Consider the following 20,399-nt stretch of genomic DNA (forward strand, 5'->3'; position numbering starts at 1 on the left):
TATACCATTATATGGTTTATTTTTGAATCCCAAAATAATGTTTTCTTTTTTTTAGGTTCATTTGTTTATTTAATGTGCACTGGTGTTTTGCCTGTATATATTCTGTGTGAGGGTATTAGATCCCTTTGGAACTGGAGTTACAGACAGTTGTGAGCTGCCATGTGGTGCTGGGAATTGAACTACTAAGCCATCTCTCCAGCCCCCAAAACAATTTTTTAAAAATTTCTTTTTAACAGAGGTTCTGAGTTAAAGTCCCAGCAACCACATGGTGGCTCCCAACCATCTGTAATGAGAACTGGCGCCCTCTTCTGGCATGCAGCCATATATGCAGGCAGAACATAGTATACATAAATACATCTAAAAAAATTCTTTTCAAGAAGGGGTCTTACTATGTAGTCCTGGTTATTCTGGAACTTATTCTGTAGACCAGGCTGGCCTTGAATTTACAGAGATCTGCCCGTTTCTGTCTCCCGAGTGCTGGGATTAAAGGCATTCACCACTACAGCCAGGCTGCAAAACATTTTTGGTAGTCACTGAAAAAACAAACCCAGCTAATATCCTCTATAAGTTGTGGGGGCTTTCCCCTTTAGTGCTTTTTCCCCTTGAGACAGGGTTTTTTTGTATAGCTCTGGCTGTCCTGGAACTAAAGGATTCATTTATATGTATGTGTCTGTGTGGGGGTGCCAGTGCCCACTGAGGCCAGAGGCATCAGATCCACCTGAAACTGGAGTTACAGGTAGGCTGTGAGCTGCACAACATGGGTTCCTGGGACTGAAATTGGGTCCTCCGCAAGAGCAATCATGGGCTCTACCAGCTGCGTTCTCTCTCCAGCCAATGTGCTGCTTTCACTTTTGTTTTTTGTTTTGCAAACAGGGTCTTGCTAAGTTGCTCAGCCTAGACTCACACTACTGCTCTCAAATGCTCCTTCTGTTTCAGATAGCTCAGCAGGAGGGATTATGGGCATATATGACCATACACAGTGTCCACAGATTTTTTTGGTTTTGGTGCTGAGGATGGAATCCAGGGTCCCACACATTCTAGGCAGGAATCTAACACTGATCTATACCCCAAACTGTCACAATTTTGAGACCCTAAATCACCAGGCAAAGAAGATCTAACAGCCTGTCTAAAAAATCTAAAGCATGTAGCCAGACAGACCCATTGGCACAGGCCTGTAATCCCAGCTTCGCTCAGGAGGCAATGAAGGGAGGACTGCTAACGTTAAAGCCTGCCTGCTGTTACAGCAGGTTTCGGGACAGCCAGGGCTCCACAGTGAGACCCTGTCTACGATTTAAAAATACAACCTGGAGGCTGAGGAGATGACTCAGTAAACTGCTTGCCTGGAAAGTCTAAGGACATGAGTTCATTTCCCAGGAGCCATGTTTAAAAAGCAAGGGTGGTGGTGCGGTCTTGTAACTGCAGTACTTGGGAAGCAGAGACAAGTGGATCCCTTGGGCTGGCTGGTTAGCTAGCCCAGCCGAACCAGTGTGCTCCAGGCAAAGGAGAGACCCTGCTTCAAAGGAGGTAGACAGCACTTCTGAAGATGACACCAAACACTCTGGCCTCTACCCTCCGGTGCACACATATGAACACAAGTACAAACCCTCACACATACTCTGAAGCACACATGCTATTTGCTAAGTAAAAATACAATCAGATGAGTTATTATGACAAGAAAAATCTAGGAACTTGAGATGAACTGAAGCCTTGAGTTAGTTATCCTTGAATTTTCTTTTTATGTTTTCATTTTAAAGATCTGTTTATTTATGTGTTTTCCCCATATATACCTTTATCTTACCTTTTCAATCCTTTGGGGTTAAGTCTAAGTAACATAAGTAACATAAGTAACATAAGTAACATAAATGCATAAACTATTTATCCAAGAAAGTTTTGGGGTTCTAGTGTTGCTGTTTTATTTTTTAATTCTTATGCTGCTAGAAAATATTTTTTTGTTTTGTTTTTCAAGACAGAGTTTCTATGGGTAACAGCTCTGACTGTCCTGGAGCTCACTTTGTAAACCAGGATGGCCTGGATTCACCTGCCTCTGCCTCCCAAGTGCTAGGATTAAAGGGGTGTGCCACCACCGCCCAACTAGAAAACATTTTTTCCATATGTGATAAACTTTTAACTCCATCCTCTTCTGTTTTGTATGTATTTTAGTGCTGGAGATTAAACCTAGAGCCTATTTCAATTTGACATGCACAAATCTATTTTCTAGCTACATTTTGTATATTTTGTTCAGTATCCCAAACATTCTTCAACTGAATAAAAGCAAATCTTTCTGAGTGTCAGAAATATAAAATAAAATCTCAAAAGGAAAAAAACTGTGAAATTGAAAGCACTTATAAACCCTTTCTTTTGCAGCATTGGGGACTGAATCCAGGACTTCTAATGCTAGGCGAGTGTTCTACCCTGATATCCTGAGCTAGATCCTCAGCCTGAAACTACTCATAACATGGGGCCGGGAGATACTCAGTGGGTGCAAGCTTGTTGATTTGTGTTTTATCCCTGGAATCTATGGTGGAAAGACAGAATTGACTTCTGAAAGTTGTTCTCGTCTCCACATGTGCACAGTGGTATGAATGCACTCATTCACACATGTGTACACGTAATAAAAAAATTATGTCAATGCAACTAGCATAGAAATTGGTTATCAATTCAAATGGTAGTTCTTTGATTTTTAAATAATTCATGATAGCTACAATATTTTATTCTTTCTCCACTACCAATATGCACAACCAAGACTGATTATAAAACAGAATTATTGGGGGCTGGAGAGATGGTTCAGTGATTAAGAGCACTGGCTGCTCTTCTAGAGGTCCTGAGTTCAATTCTTAGCAATCACACTGTGGCTCACAATTATCTGTAATGGGATCTGAGTCCCTCTTCTGGCATGAATGAAGACAGAACACTCATATACATAAAATACATAAAAAATAAATCTTTAAAAAAAGAAAACAGTAGTATTGTCTGTTATTATTTACCCCTTGAGTAAGGTATACACTTTGTTAACAAACTCACTACACAAATTTGACTCTTCTGAGATAGAAAAATAGTTAAAAACCAAAAAGTTATTAAATTTCAAATGGAGATGAAAGATCATACTTGCACACGACACACTGTCTATGAAGTTGGAGAGCAGTGAACATGACAATAACAGAGTAATTTCTTGGTGGAGCTTTAACAAGGCGACGGAACTTGTCTCCATTCATTCTTATGACAGGTCTTTTGTTGGTCCATTCCATCAGCTGACTAACCTTCTCAGACAACACCATCTACAAAAGACAGAATGGGATTTTGTGACTATACTCAACTTGGCATTTAGAGTTGGGTTTAGCAGGGTTTAGTAGGTCTTGTTTATAATTGCAGCTACCCAGAAAGTTAAAATAAGAGGATCTCCTGAGCCCAACAGCCCAACACCATGGTGGGCAACACAGTAAGATGCCAACCTCAAATATCAAGAATAATAATAACAACAACAACAAAAAAAAACCCACAAAGAGGTGTGGTGACATATGCCTATTATCCCAGCATTCAGGAGGTAAAGGCAAGTTTCCAAGTTTGAGGCTAACCTACAATTCCTACCAAAACAGTATCTAAAAAACAACAAAAAAATAAATAAAATAAATAAATAAATATCTGGGCACACTCCTTTACTTATTTATTCTTAGCACTGAGAGCAGAGGCAGGTGGATCTCTGTGAGTTCGAGGCCAGATCTGGTCTACAGTAGTGAGAAACCTTGTTTCAGAAAGAAGTGTTTGGGAAGGGGGGAGTCCGCAGCAGCAGAAGCAGCAAAAAATACAAAAAAACCAAAAAATTCCTTTAGGGCTGACCACCTCAGTTTGATCCCAGGAATCTAAGGTAAAAGGAGAGAACCAATTAGAACTTGTCCTCTGACCTCCCCACATGTGCTGTGGTGCATGCAAACTTGCACAATAAAATAAGTACAGGGCTGGAGAGATGGCTCAGAGGTTAAGAGCACTGGCTGCTCTTTCAGAGGTCCTGAGTTCAATTCCCAGCAACCACATGGCAGCTCACAACCATCTGTAATGAGATGTGGTGCCCTCTTCTGGCCTGCAGTCATATATGCTGTATACATAATAAATAAATAAATCTTTACGCCGGGCGGTGGTGGCGCACGCCTTTAATCCCAGCACTCGGGAGGCAGAGCCAGGCGGATCTCTGTGAGTTCGAGGCCAGCCTGGGCTACCAAGTGAGTTCCAGGAAAGGTGCAAAGCTACACAAGAGAAACCCTGTCTCGAAAAACCAAAAATAAAATAAAATAAGTACATGTTAAAAAGTTACTTTAGCAAAGGAACTTTCTTTGTGGGGGGGGGCAGTTTGAGACAGGGTTTCTCTGTATAAACAGCCTTGGCTGTCCTGGAACTCACTCTGTAGACCAGGCTGGTCTTGAACTCACAGAGATCTGCCTCTGCCTTCCAAGTGCTGGGATTAAAGGCATTCAACACTAGCTTGCAAAGTAACTTTCTTAAATCAAGCCCACCAAGCACAGGTACACAGAATATATGAATCCCAGGGGATGGAGTGGTGGCTCACAATTTCCTGTGACTCCAATGCCCTCTGGCTTCTTTAGATGTCTGCATACATGTGATGAACATATGAACTCATGCAGATACACAAACATAGAAATAAAAATAAACTAATCTTTTTAAAAAAGAAAATATAGCCAAGCGGTGGTGGCACACGCCTTACCAGCACTCGGGAGGCAGAGGCAGGTGGATCTCTGTAAGTTCGAGGCCAACCTGGTCTATAGAGCAAAATTCAGGACAGGCACCAAAACTACACAGAGAAACCCTACAAAAAAATTTTAGGAGCTGTACCTGATACTTTTTTTTCTTTTGAGATAAGATGTTATCTGGCATCTCAGATGGGCCAGAAACTCAAAATCCTTATGCCTTAGCCGCCTGAGTACCAAGATTACATGGTAAGCCATCACAACTGACTCAAATAGTCTTTCTTAAAAATTATCCTTAAAGTTTAGTATTTTATAAGATTTAAGCTGAAGGTGGTGGTACAGGAGAAAGAGGATCAAGAGTTCAAGGTCAGCCTCACCTACATAGAGATCCAGGCCAACCTGGTTTACAGAGACACCATCTTTTTTTTAAAGATTTATTTATTTATTTATTCATTCATTTACTCACTCACTCACTCACTCATTCATTCATTCATTAATTTATTTATTTATTATGTATACAGCATATATGACTGCAGGCCAGAAGAGGGCACCAGATCTCATTATGGATGGTTGTGAGCCGCCATGTGGTTGCTGGGAATTGAACTCAGGACCTCTGGAAGAGCAGTCAGTGCTCTTAACCTCTGAGCATCTCTCCAGCCCAGAGACACCATCTTAAAAACACCAAAATATTTAAGCAAACATTATACTTGAAAGTACATTACTTACTATTAGTAATATATAAAATAATATTAAAATCATAAAACTTTCAGTTTCTCAAAGATTCCAAAGAATGATGAACTGAACACTGGTATATGTTTTGTGGGTTTTTTTTTCCTCCCCGAAACAGAGTTTCTCTGTGTAATAGCTCTGGCTGTCCTGGAGGTTTCTGAAACAGGGTTTCATATAGTCCAGACTGGCCTCAAACTTGAGATGATTCCTCTGCCTCAGTCTCCTGAGTTTTAGGATTACAAGTATGAACTACTCTGCAAATCCAGCAAATAGCATTTTCAACGAATTATGCTTGCATAAATGAAAACCTCAAAGATATGAAACTCTAAAACACTTTATTTAGGGACTGGGAATTTAGGTGAGATGGCAGGGTGTTGTCCCAGCATGCACAAGGCTCTGGGTTCTCTCCCCGACACTACATAAATCAGGTATGGTGTTGCATGCTTATAATTCCAACACTTGAAAGGTAGAAGCAGGAGGATCAGGTGTTCAAGGCCACCCTTGGAGGCCACTCTGGGCTATATAAAAACAAAAGAGAACTCAAGGGCTGGAGAGATGGCTCAGAGGTTAAGAGCACTGACTGCTCTTCCAGAGGTCCTGAGTTCAATTCCCAGCACCCACATGGTGGCTCACAACCATCTGTACTAAGATCTGGCGCCCTCTTCTGTGTACATAATAAATAAATCTTTTTTTTAAAAAAAAAAAAGAGAACTCAATACCACTATACACCCTTTACTAAAATAAAATACAATAATGACAGTGGATCCTAGAGAGGATGTGGAAGAAGGTCTTTCATACACTGCTGGTAGAGAAGGTACTATGATAAGGCCTACTGCAGCTTCTTTTAATATTTCATTATTCAATAAAGCTCGCGAGTCAAATAATAGGGGATACACCTGATTGATTCATGGAGTGACGGAGCAAAGATCACTTCATCCCCTTCTCCACCCTTCCAATCAAAAAGACCAAGCATCTCTTTAGCCTCTCTTTATTCTCTGCATCCTTCTCTCTCCTCTGAGTTGGCCAGAAAACTCTATGGTCCACTCCATGGGTGATCTTGGAGTGAAAACAAACAAATCTCCCCGCAACATTTCCCCCTTTTTCTCTAAATAAAAAGGAAAGGTTTTTAACTCCAACATAGTGAAACTATATACAATAAGAACAAAAAGGTATTAGTTTTAACAAAATGAAACTATATATATATATATTTTTTTTTTTTTGGTTTTTCGAGACAGGGTTTCTCTGTTTAGCTTTGCGCCTTTCCTGGAACTCGCTTTGGAGACCAGGCTGGCCTCGAACTCACAGAGATCCGCCTGCCTCTGCCTCCCGAGTGCTGGGATTAAAGGCGTGCGCCACCACCACCCGGCTAAAATGAAACTATATTAAATAAGAACAACTATCAAGTAAGAAACACATTCACAATGTCCAGTCCATTAGTATTTGGCAAATTCAGAGAAAATACTTCATTATCTATCCTATCTTTCTGAGTCCAAAGTTTTGTATCTAATTTACTTTCTATCATAACTAAGGAAAACTGTAACTATAACTATCTAATCTTTAACCCCATCAGAGACTTGGGAAGGAATTGCAGAGCAAGAAACTTCCAAAACTATAGAGACAACAGAGACATTGGCTGCCTGGACAGTCACCCCAAAGTTCCTCTGCAACATTGGGGCATCCATCTTCGGCCTACAGGCCTAGAATATTCTGACAATTTTGTATAAAGCAAGAAATTCTGAAGGACTGTCCTACCATGTCTTGGCAAGTTCGGTAGTCACCTTCTTTTGTGTCCTGCTTGTCCAGTTTGGACAGCATAATGTCAGCAGTCAAGGCAAGGGCAGTTTCTTGCCCAAATGGCTAGCTTTGCCACATTGAAAGCAAACTCCAGATGGAGGTTTATTGATGCCTATCATCCTTTTTTAAAGTAAACGGGTGCTTCCAGAAGCAGACGTGTCTCACTGTCATGAAAAGCCTTATGTTATTAAAATATTTTAAATGCCATGTTCTGTAGGTCTCTGGAGTGTTTGAAGACTATCTAACATATATCTCTGACCTTGAAAAAATAACTAACATGACTATAAATTTGATTGTTATAGATGACTAACTATTAGCCTATGTTTATTATCCTAAATAGCTTTCAAGGACTAAAACTTTATATAACATTATTAAATAATATCTAAACAAGAATAGAATATATATATAGCATAACAAAAATAACCTTAAATCTGTACCAATATACAAAAATATCTTAAACAAGAGAAGCATATATGCAGTATGACAAAATAACCTTAAATTTGTATCAATATACAAAAACCCATACCAATGTAAAATACTTGAGACTAGTAGTTGCTTTTTTAGTTTGAAAGTAGATTCAAGCTGGGTGGTGGTGGTGGTGGTGGTGGTGGTGGTGGTGCAGGTGGTGGTGGTGGTGCAGGTGGTGGTGGTGCAGGTGGTGGTGCAGGTGGTGGTGCAGGTGGTGGTGGTGGTGGTGGTGGTGGTGGTGGTGGTGGTGGTGCATGCCTTTAATCCCAGCACTTGGGAGGCTGAGGCAGGCAGAAGTCTGTGAGTTCTCTTCTTTTTAGCCTCTCCTTACTCTCTGCTTCCTTCTATCTCCTCTGACTCTGCTAGAAAACTCTATGGTCCACTCCATGGGTGGTCTCAGAGTGAAAACACAAACAAATCTCCCACAACAAAACCACCTGAGAAAACCATTTGGCAATTCTTAAAAAATAAGCAACTAGGGGATATGATACATTGAATATATATATATATATATATATATATATATATATATATACACATACATACATATATATATCAGATTGTCAAAGAATAAGTGATATTCTAAAAACAAATAAATAAAAGCAACTAAACATATTAGCTCCTTTTTAGTTCAGACAACACTGGTTCACATTTCTCATAATTTTAGTTTTAGTTTGAGACAGCTCACCACCAGCCCCCCAGTTTCTTTCTAAAACATTATAAAATACAATTATCTTCAAAATACTGCTTAAAGTGAGAGCAATTAAGTGTACCTTCTAAAAATAAATGAAGACAGATCACAACAGATGAAACAGTTTTAAATTTCTACATAAAATTACATGAACACAGCTTGGAATTTCACAATTGGATGTTAGAACAAGGGGTGGTAGTACATACGTGCAGACTGCAGACGTACCTACTTGGAAGTATGAAGCAGAAGAGTTGCTTAAGCTAGAATTTCAAGGCCAGAGGCAGGCAGATCTCTGTCAGTTCGAGGCCAACCTGGTCGACAGAGAGAGCTCCAGGACAGGCACCAAAACTATACGGAGAAACCCTGTCTCAAAAAAACAAAAAGGCAAAATAAGCCAGGCAGTGATGGCTCATGCCTTTAATGCCAGCACTTGGGAGGCAGAGACCAGCCTGATCTACAGAACGAGTTCCAGGCCAGCCCAGGGGCTACACAGAGAAACCTTGTCTCAAAAACCAAGAAAAAAGCAAACTATCTAATGTTTTTACTATATCTTTAAGTAAGCCTAGCTTGGTTTTATAAAGAAAATACTGTTTAGAATGTGTACATGTCAGGCAGCTAATTCTGTTAAAAATACAGATTTCTAGATTTCATCTTCCAATAGACTTGACTGAGTATGGAATTCTAACACAAACCCCAAATGACTCTTCAGATCAATGGTTCTCAACCTTCCTGATGCTGTGACCCTTTAATACAGTTTCTCATGTTGTGGTGACCCCCAATCACAAAATCATTTTCATTGCTACTTCATAACTGTAATTTTGATTCTGTTACGAATCATAATATAACTAGCTGATATGCAGGATATCTGATAATGTGACCACAAAGGGGTCGCGACCCACAGAGTCTGAACACTGAAGTTTGAGACCCATAGCCCTACATTCTCATTTTGTTTTGGTTTGGTGAAATAGGGTCTAATGTATCCCAGTCTGGCCTGGGACTAACTATGTAGCTGAGGCTGGCCTTGAACTGATGGTCCTCTGTCTCCATCTCTAAGGTGCTGAGATTATAGGTGGATACTACCATGCTCCACTTTTAATTTAAAAAATTACGTTCGAATTCTTATGAGTAGAGATAATGTGTTATATAAATTTCCATGTATAACATAAAATTAAATAAACATTAAGTAGTTCAAATGAATAGGAAAATTACAACCACTTATAGGAAAGCACACCTTTATTTTCCCTTAATAGATGAAGGATGTGATAATCTAGAGAACTAAAATAACAATTTTTTTTTAAAAAATCCATTCATTTTAAAAGAGATTCTTTTCTTTTTTCTTTCTTTCTTTCTTTTTTTTTTTTTTTTTTTTTGGTTTCTTAAGACAGGGTTTCTCTGTGTAGTCCTGACTGTCTTGGAACTCACTCTATAGACCAGGCTGGCCTAGAACTCACAGAGTCTCTGCCTCCTGAGTACTGGGATTAAAGAGTGTGCACCACACCCAGCCTAAAAAACAAGAGGCTTTTTACTTTTAATTATGTGGTGTGTGTGTGTGTGTGTGTGTGTGTGTGTGTCCAGAGTCCAGAACAAAGTATGGGATCCCCTGAAACTGGAGTCACAGGGAGTTATGAGCAGCCTGATGTAGATGCGAGGAACAAAAGTCAAGTCCTCTGAAATAGCAGGAAGCACTCTTAGCCACTAAGCCATGTCTCCAGTCTCAAAATAGAACACCTGAATAATTATTTTTATCTTGAGATTTTTTAAAATGTGTACGAACGAGTGTTTTGTCTGCATGTGTGTTATGGGTATTAGGTGTGCACCTCATAACCTCAGAGGTCAGAAAAGGGCATCAAAAGAAGTTAGGAGCCACCGTGTGGGTGCTTGGAACCGAGCCTGGGTCCTCTGCAAGAGGAAGTGCTCTTAACCCGAGTCATCTCTCCAGCCCAACATCTTTTGTTTTCTTTTGTTTTTCGAGACAGGGTTTCTCTGTGTAACAGCCCTGGCTGTCCTGGAACTCACTCTGTAGGCCAGGCTTCTTCCTGCCTCCCAAGTGCTGGGATTAAAGGCATGCCCCACCACCGTCCCAGCTCTAGCCCCATATCTTAGTAATTCTTAGACACTTCTTTCACACTTTTGTCTTCTCTATGAATATTTTAAAAGGTTTATTTGTTTATATATTTTATTTATGAGTGCTTTGTCTGCATGTATACCAGCACACTAGAAGAGGGCATCAGATCCTATTATAAATTGTTGTGAGCCACCATGTTGGTGCTGGGAATTGAACTCAGAAGCTCTAGAAGAGCAGAGCAGTCAGTGCTCTTAACCACTGAGCCATCTCTCCAGCCGCCATAGGTTTTTTTGTTTTTAAGACAAGATCTACCATAAAGCCTTCATTGTCCTGTAATTCCCTAAACACTGGGATTAAAGGCTTGTGAGCCACCACCACCCAGCTCTCTTGTTCAATTTAAATGGAAATGTTTTCGTTCTATTTTCTTACTTCTGTTTTGAGACTTGGTCTTCCTTTGTGGCTCAATCTGGCAGTCAACCCATGTAGCCGAGTCATGGTTTAACCTTATGATCTTTTTGCCTTGGTCTCCCAAGTGTGTGCTAGGATTACAGACATCCGCTCTCAGAAAGCTAGCTTTCTCTCTTCCATTATGTAACCTTGAACTTTACTATGTAGACAAGGCTAGCCTTAAGCTTACAGAGATCCTAATGCTTCTGACTCTCAAGTCCTGTTGTAACAAGTATGCACCACCACACCCAGGCATATTTATCTCCACTAGTTCTACCCAAGAAGTCTGAATCTTAACCAAGCCAGTGGTGGTGGTGGCGGCGGCGGAGGCGGAGGCGGAGGCGGTGCACGCCTTTAATCCCAGCATCTGAGGGGCAGAGGCAAGTGGATCTGTGTGAGTTCCAGGACAGCCTGGTCTACAATGAGTTCCAGGACAGTCAGAGCTGCACAGAGAAACCATGTCTTGAAAAACAAAAAACAAAAAACAAAACAAAAAAACAAAAACAAAAAAAACCAAAAACAAGAACAAAAACAAAACAAAACTCCAAAACCATAGAAAGTTTTTGTCCCTGTACTTGTCTCCTCCTTTCCTCATCTTTGTGAGATTCAGTGTGCAACAAAAGGAACTTAGAAGCTGTGATACAGTGTTTGGGTAGGGGCAGCTTTCCGTTCCTTGTTGACTGTGCAAACCTTAGGCCAGATAATATCTTTGGGCCTCAGTCTTCTCATTATATAAAATGAGAACATCATATTATGTGGTTGCACAGAGATTCAGCTCTAAAATTACTTAATTTGCCGTCACACTAGAGTGTTAAAGTTCCACTGTACAACTGGCTCTCTGTGTGTTTGGTCTTGTATTCTGTTCCATTATAGCAGCAATGAGCTGCAGTCTGGGAGCAGCTGATTTGACTTAAAGATACTGGAAATGAAACACCACAATACTGTTGGCTCCTTGTAGAGTTCATGTACATGAATTTATTATTTAATCACCTCAAATTGGTTGATACCATTTACTGATATTGTCTACTGAGCAATGAACTATAGAAATTATCCCTTTGATGAAACACTAGCATTTTTTGATGTGATGCTAGAATAAATTATTTTCAAATTCAAAAAAAAAACCTCAAAACCTTAAACACTATGAATTCTGTCACTACCATCTCCCAATGGTAATGGAATACAGAAATCTATTACCATTTAGAACTAAAACTAGCTCTGTCATTCAAATTATTTGAATTTCAGAAGCATCACCAGTCTGGATTTCTCTAAAACATCCCCCCACCTCTTTCTTCAAAATCTTGATTGTTTGTCTGTTCTCGTCCATCAGGGCTTACTCATTAAAAACAAAACTCATTTTTAGCTCTCCTACTCATTTAAATGTTCTTCAGCAATACATTTATAACTCTGTCCTTCAATTAAAACTGAACAGATCTGGAAACATAATTGACAGATAATTACTGAAAGAGACAGACTGTGAGCAGGGAAGAGAGCATTTTTAATCCCTTTGCCATCTGCTCCATTCTCAGTTTACCTACTTCCTAAACACAGCTAAAATTCATCCCCATCTCTTTCTCTGATGCTTTTTGGGGGGAGGGGAGGACTGCCTCATTTTTGCAGAGCTACTGTTTTGTTTCTGTAATAGATACTGTCTACAGAAATACAGGATTTGCCTCTGTGGTATTTCTTTAAAAATTATTTGTCAAGTTTTATTTTATTTCATGGGTATGAGTGCTTTGTTTGCCTGGTACCCAAGGAGGTCAGAAGAGGGTGTTAGATCCCCTGGAACTGGAGTTATAGATGGTTGTGAGCCACCATGTGGGTGCTGGGAACCGAATCCAGGTCCTCTGAAAGAGCAACAAGTGCTCATAAAAACTGAGGCAACCTTCCAGTCTAACATCTGTGATATTTCTATGTGTCAGTTTTCAAAACTACATTACAGAATCCAAAAGTTCTTCAAGTCATAGCCTGTCTCATTAAAGATGCAGGTAATTCATGTTTAGGGGATGGTGGTGCATGCCTTTAACTGCAGCACTCAGGAGGCAGAGGCAGGAGGATCTCTGTGAGTTGGAGGCCAGCCTGGTCTACAAAGTGAGTTCCAGGACAGCCAGGGCAACACTAAGAAACCCTATCTTGAAAAAAAGAAAGGAAAACAAAATGAAAAAAAAAAATCAAAATATTATAAAGGAATACACAGAGAAACCTTGTCTCAAAAAAACCACAAAACACCCTGCTCCTGCCAAAAGATGCAGGTAATTCTTTGTGAAGTCACTTTATTTGAAAAACTAAGTCACAGAAAGATGAATTAAAGAGTTGGAGGTGTAGCTTGGGGACAGAAGGTTTGCCTAACATGTGGAAAGGCTTGGCTGTGAGCCCTAGCACTGCAAAAGCAATTGAAAACCATCTATTCATGAGGAAAAGGAGCACATATATTTTATAGTTCAAGTATTGCATTAGAAAATCCATGGAGAGCCAGGCGGTGGTGGCGCATGCCTTTAATCCCAGCACTTGGGAGGCAGAGGTAGGCGGATCTCTGTGAGTTTGAGGCCAGCCTGGGCTACAGAGTGAGTTCCAGGACGGGCACCAAAACTACACAGAGAAACCCTGTCTCAGGAAAAAAAAAAGAAAGAGAGAGAGAGAGAAAGAGAGAGAAGAGAAAGAAAGAAAGAAAGAAAGAAAGAGAGGAAGAGAGGAAGAGAGGAAGAGAGGAAGAGAAGAAGAGAGGAAGAAAAGAAAGAGAGAAAGAAAGAAAGAAAGAAAGAAAGAAAGAAAGAAAGAAAGAAAGAAAGAAAGAAAGAAAGAAAGAAAGAAAGAGAGAGAAGAGTAAGAGCATGTGCTCAAATTGATAATAGAAAATGTGCAAAAGAAAACAGAAAAAAAAAATAAAAAAAAAAAAGAAAGAAGAGAGAGAGAGAGAAGAGAAGAAGAGAGAGAAGAGAGAGAAGAGAGAGAGAAGAAAGAAAGAAAGAAAATCCATGGAGAATCTATGGACCGAGCTCATCTCATTTAATTTTCACAAACGCCAAATAATAGTATCCCCGCCCCAACCTGCTGCTGATGAAAATAAGACTCAGCAACTTGCTACAGTTCAGTATGACTGGATTAAAGCAAATCCTCTTTACAGTTTGACAAGATTTTTTTGAGAACCAAGAAGCAGGATGACAGCCATTCAAACATTATCATGATCATTTTTATCATGCTTTGGTATTCTTATTGCATCTATCCCTTTTCATATTTTCTATCACCTTGCATCTTGGTTAGGGTTTCTATTGCTTCAATAAAACATCAAGACCAAAAGCAAGTAGGGGGAGAAAAAGGTTTATTTCACTTCCACATTGTTGGTCATCATCAAAGGAAGTCAGCTCCTGACTCCAGGATCCTGCCCTGTTTGAACTCCTGTCCTGACTTCCTTTCATGATGAACTGTGATATGTAAGTGTAAGCAGAATCAACCTTCGCATCCCCAAGTTGCTTTGGTCATGGTGTTTTAACACAGCAATAGTAACCCTGACTAAAACACTGGGGACATATAGATCAGTTGGTAAGACATTTAACTGGCATTTGTAAAATACCTGGCTTCAACCCTCAGTACTCCCTCAGCACTGGTGAGAGAGAAGGAGGCCAACGTTGGCTATATAGTGAGTTCAAGATGAGCACAGGCACAAGACTCTAAGTCAATACACAGAAAAGGGAGCAGAGACTCTCGGGGGTATCGTGGTAGAGAAAATGATAAAGTTCCTCCAGCAAAGTCATACATATGGAGACATTTACACAAGTGTAGAAGATCAGGAAAGGCAGATCATTTAGTATACCTGATACAGAAAGAAGGCTTACGGCTGGGTAATGGTGGTGCACACCATTAATTCCAGCCCTCGGGAGGCAGGTGGATCTCTGTGAGTTCAAGGCCAGCTTGGTCTACAGAGCGAGATCCAGAACAGTCAGCACTACACAGAGAAACCCTGTCTCAAAAGACCAAAATAAATAAATAAATAAATAAAAATAAAAAACAGAAGAAAAAGAAAAAAAAAAAGAAAGAAGGCTTAAGGACTAGAGTTCAGAGCCTAGCACCCAAGTCAGACAGCCCACAAATGCCTGTAACCCCATCTCCAAGGGAAACTGACCCATTTTCTGGCATCTTAAAGCACTCCTACATGCATGTACACATTCACTCACACAAATATACACACAAAAATAAAATAAAAAATTTAAAACAAGGTCTTGACACTGAGGATGTAGCTCAGTTGGTGGTACTCAGTAAAGAGCACTTGCTGTTCTTGCAGAGACACAGTTTCGGTTTCCAGCATCCACATGGTACAACTGCCCGTAACTCTAGGTCAGATCACCCTCTTTCAACCTCTATGGGCACTGAATGTATGTCACATGTGCGTATGTGCAGGCAAAACACTTATATGCATAAAGATTTCTTTTTAGTTATGTGTATTTCTGTGTTATAGGTATGTGTGTGAAAGTTGGGGTGCATGCTTTTCTGTATATAGGTATGTGCATGTGAGTTAGGTATGGGCATTTGAGTTCAGGTGTCCACAGAGGCCAGAGGAGCCAGATTCCCTGGAGCTGGAGTTACAGATGGTTGAAAGCTGCCTGACATGCGTGCTAGGGAATTGAACTCGGGTCCTCTGCAGAAGCACTACACACCACTGAGCTACCTCTCCAGTCCCCAAAATAAAGAAAAAAAAATAAACTTGTCTGTTGCCTGGGTTGTGGTGGCACACACCTCTTGTCCCAGCACTTGGGAGGCAGCAGCAGGCGACCTCTGTGAGTTTCAGGCCAGCATGGTCTATAGAGAGAGTTCCAGGACAGCCAGGGCTACACAGAGAAACTCTGTCTCGAAGAACCAAAAAAGAAACAAACCGGTCAGCCTAATCTACAGAGCAAGTTCTGGACATCCAGGGCTACATAGAGAAACCCTGTCTCAAAAAAAAAAAAAAAAAAAATCCTGGGTTGATAGAAGGCTGGTTGAAGCAGAAGACAGGGGCTATAAAGGCCATTTTTATTATACTCTGCAAAGTAGGTTAAAGTTTTCAGGTGTTTCGAGTTAGCATTTGTGGATAGGCAAGCACTGTACACTGAGCTATGGCACTAGCCTGGAACACTGACTTCTGTTAACAGTATTTATTACTCTGTTGCATAGTGGTCCGTAGACACAGTAGCAAAAGTTATTAAAAATATACAGTGAATACTGCTATATTATCTCCACACTAACTTTTTTTCCTGTATCTTGGTTATAGATTTCTAACATAAAGACTCTTGGAAAACATTTTTCTTAATTAAAAAAAAAACTGAGTTGCAATTTCCCCAATATTTCTTTATTGTTGGGCTTATTTCCTGTTTATGATAATTTCCTTTGATATACATAAAAAAGGATTGGTTACAGGTCAGCCAGATAAGTAGTTAATGAAATTTATTTCCAAAGTCTGAACAGTGAGCATGAATAAAAGGGAGTTAGAATCAGATTATTTAAAAAAATTTTATTGAGGTAAAATTTGCATAACACAAAATCCACATTAATCATTTAAAAATACATAATTTAGTATATTCCTTTAGAAAGTAAGCAATTTTCTGATTTTTTAAAGATTTGTTTGTGTTTTGTCTACATGTATACATGTGCCCATGTACATGTCTAGTGCCCTCTCAAGTCAGAAGAGGGCATCAAGTCCTCAGGATCTGGAGTTAATGACTGTGAGCCACCATGTGGACTGAACCCAGGTCCTCTGCAAGACCAACACATGCCCTAACTGCTGAGCCATCTCTCTAGCTGCCCCCACACTGCCCAAGAAATCTACTTTGTAAAAAGCATTTCTGGTTTTAGTTCAATAAAAAATTAATACACATAACTTCACTGATAGAAATTCTAGGTTTACAAACCCTTCACCTTCTCTGCTGGGCTTGGGAGCACACTCCTATAATCCCAGCACGTAAGGAGAAAGCAGGAGGGGCAGGAGTTCAAGGTGATCCTCAGGTCCTCAAAGAGTTTGAGGCTGGCCTGGGCTACTTTCAGGAGATCCTGTCTCAAAACAACAACAAAGAACCCACACCTTTTATTTTAAAAGATTAAGTGGGGCCAGCGAGATGGTTCATTGGTAAAGGTGCTTGTCACTAAGCCTCATGACTTGAGTTTAATCCCTGAGCGCCATATTGTAGGAGAGAACCTACCTGCAATTTATCTTTTGGCTTCCACATGGGTGCAATGGCACTTGACACGCCCCATATCCAAACAAACAAATAAACAAAATTTAAGGAACCAGAGAGATAACTCAGCTCTTCCAGAGGACTCAATTCCCATCACCCACATCAATGAGCTAACAGTCTGTAACTTCAGCTCCAGGTAAGTCAATGTCTTCTTCCGGCTTCCACTGGCACCTACACATAAGTGGCATGTATATGCACACATGCACATGCACACACATACACATGCAAGTGCATCTTAAGAGATGGTTTAGCGGGGGCTGGAGAGATGGCTCAGTGATAAAGAGCAATGGCTGCTTTTCCAGAGGACCAGGGTTCAATTCCCAGCACCCACATGGCAGCTCACAACTGACTGTAACTCCAGTTCCAGGGGATCTGACATCTTTACATCAGTGCACATAAAATAAATAAATAAAAAAAAAGAGATGGTTTAGCCAGTTCAGAGCACTTGTTGTTTTTGTAGAGGGCCAGGTTATGTTCCTAGCACCCACATAGTGGCTCAAGACCATTTGTAACTCCAGTTCCAAGGGATCTGATGCTCTCTTCTCACCTCCAAAGGAACCAGGTAAGCATTCATATACCTATTTTTTTAATTAAAAATAAAAGTAAATCTTTTAAAAGACTGTTACCAGGGATAGTGGCAGACACCTCTAATTCTAGCACTGGGGAGTCAAGGCAGGAGGACCTAAGGCTCAAGGCCAGTCTAGGCTACACAGCAAAACCTTACTTTGTGATTCTGGCACTCCAGAGGAATTCAAGGCCAGCTTGGAGTATGTACCAAAAACTTGTTTCAAGAGAAAGTTAAATCATTACTGTGAACATTCAAACAATACCAATATGTAGGGCAAAATGTGAAAGCATTTTCCTTACCAACACCACTAAATGCCCAGAGACAGCAGCTGTTAAGAGACTGTCATGGTCTAACACCATTTGCCCCATACATACACTTACAAATACAGCTTAAAAACAGGACTTCGAGGGTACAAAATTATGTGTTGCTTTGCATATTGTTTTCTATAAAGAATGGCCTGGGCTGGGCAGTGGTGTCGCACACCTTTAATCCTAGCACATGGGAGGCAGAGTTCCAGGACAGCCAGGACTACACAAAGAAACACTGTCTTGAATACACACCACACACACACAACACACACACACACCACTGCTGCCCAACAAAAAAGAATGGATTGGGATTCTCCAAAAAAGTCACACCAGGGGCTAGAGAGATAAGTCATGTTAAGAGCTCTTGATGCTTTTGCACAGCACCCAGGATTGGTTCCTAGCTCCCACATGTCAGGTCACAACTGTCTTCAACTATAGTTCCAGGGGATTCCACACCCTCTTTGGGCCTCCATAGAGATGGTGAGCATGCATCCATGAAGCAAACACTCAAAAACATAAAAAAAAGCCCTATCAATTTCTTGGCCTAGCATAAAGGCTGCTCACTAGATCATATCTTTGATAATTGCATTTTTTACTTTCCTCCTTTTTCTTCCCTAATTCAATGTTTTCATTTGCTAGTTTTTCAATTTTGTTTTTTCAAATGGGGTCTCATGTGTCTCTGACTAGTCTCCAACTCACTTGGATGACCCTGAATTCCTGTTCCTCTTTCACTATGATGTTTTGAACACAGGCATGGCCACCATGCCAGGCTTAGCTTAGTTTTTAGCCTTATGAAATAATTCAAATACTCAGATAGATACAGAAATTAGTTTATTTACTGATTTAACAGCTGTCATGTTTATCAGGCATTTCAAAAATGTACACATACTTTTGTGTACTAAAGAAAAATGCAGACTGCATAGGAAATAGCATTGGAATGAAGGGCTTTAGTGTACTTCAACTATAGTAGTTAACTGTGTAAAACTTGGGTTGGTTTTCCATACCTATAAAATTAGAGGGTATAAACAATTGTTACTAATTGTTAGTAGCCTTTTAAAGCTCTAAAAGTATATGGTTCTAAGTCACAAACACTCAAAAACACAGTGCTAAGATCCATCTGTTCGGACTGCTAAACATAAAGCTAAAAGAAAAATAGTTGGGTATCTCGGCTCACATTTGTAATTCCCACACCTGGAAGGCAAATGCAGGATTTTCATGAGTTCAAGTCCAGCATGGGCTACAGTGGGAGAATGCTTCAAAGGAAACAGAACAAAAAATAAAAAGAAAAGAATATTGTATGCTTCCCACATCTCAAAGTCTGTCTGCTCCACAAAGGGGTGGCGTGGGGTGTCTTAGTTTGGTCATTCGTGTCCGTCAAGCACACAGAACACAGCGGATCACGCTGATAAACGGCACGGAACTGGCATCATCTCACATCTACTTCTCCCACTCCTGGGCTGACAAGACAAGACAGCTCTTACACACGTCCGAGGGAGCTACATGGTCGACAACAGAAGCTTTCATTATACCCTCTGGGTAGCAGATCGGGCTCCTCAGCCCGACATCCAAATCGGCCCGAACTCCAGAAGTGTCACAACTTGTACCTGCCCATTCCCCAGCTGCTGAAAGCCAGTTAGTTACCAACTTCAGCCTGCTTTTGGATCCGAAACCCCACCACACAAGAAGTTACAGCTCCCGCTTTTGTGAAGTCAACTTCCTCCCAAAGGCGGAATCCAAGTCACGCCCAGCACAGATCCCGGGGAAGGAGTGAGCTGACCCTCTCTAGCCCCAAGCCGAGAAAGTCCCCGCAGCTGGCAGGAGCCGCCTCACCTCCTTCTTTCTTTGGGCAGAGGCCGAGGGAACTCTGGAAACGAGCAGCAGTGCCACCGCCGCGGTCGCACACACACACCACAGCCACCTCGGCGAGGCCATGTTCGCTCGTCTCCCTGGGCGGCCGGGTGAAACTTTCTTCCAGCAAGGTTCGAGGGTGGAGCGTGAGAACGGGCGAATCGAACCCTTGCCGCTCCCCATTGGCCCGGCTCGGCCCTGCAGGGCGACCCCTCACATTACGTCACGCACCGCAGACGCCCGCTAAAAATCAGTTCGCTTCCGATTGGTTCCAGGGAGCCAATAGGGAAAGGATAATCTGGAGGTTTCTTATTGGTCTGCTAAAAAGGCTGCACCGCCCCTTTCGTGGTGCGTAAAGACGTCGCGGTTAGCGAAGATCAACGCGCATGCGCAGCTGTGAAAGGCTGCGCTTTTGTTGGGGGAGGGAGGAGGGGAGGCGTTGTACAAAATGGTTTGTACGTTTAAAAATGGAATCGTCTTTCAGAAAGCGTTCGTTAAGAATTGTTTGAAATTCGAGCTAATCTCAGTAACGCAAGCCTCTAATCCAACCATTTGGTTTGGAATGTGAAGGCAAGAGCACC

General features: G+C 41.0%; 1 protein-coding gene across 2 annotated transcripts in view; it reads right to left on the reverse strand.

The window, feature by feature from the left end:
• Window positions 1–20,018, reverse strand: part of Magt1 (magnesium transporter 1) — a 42,253-nt gene extending 22,235 nt beyond the window's left edge. Inside the window, exons 1-2 of one of the 2 annotated variants that reach the window (XM_028886389.2) lie at window positions 19,801–20,018; window positions 3,106–3,275 (exon numbers count right to left, since the gene is read on the reverse strand). In XM_028886389.2, the coding sequence (XP_028742222.1) occupies window positions 3,106–3,275; window positions 19,801–20,001 (371 nt within the window). In that variant the 5' untranslated portion in view covers window positions 20,002–20,018. Of the gene's footprint in view, window positions 1–3,105; window positions 3,276–8,604; window positions 8,697–19,800 lie in introns of those variants that run through there. The other variant, XM_037198827.1, reaches the window with a different exon arrangement.
• Window positions 20,019–20,399: the final 381 nt, after the last annotated feature.

The sequence above is a fragment of the Peromyscus leucopus genome, chromosome X (genome assembly GCF_004664715.2).
Source record: "Peromyscus leucopus breed LL Stock chromosome X, UCI_PerLeu_2.1, whole genome shotgun sequence".
In the NCBI taxonomy this organism is placed as follows: domain Eukaryota; kingdom Metazoa; phylum Chordata; class Mammalia; order Rodentia; family Cricetidae; genus Peromyscus; species Peromyscus leucopus.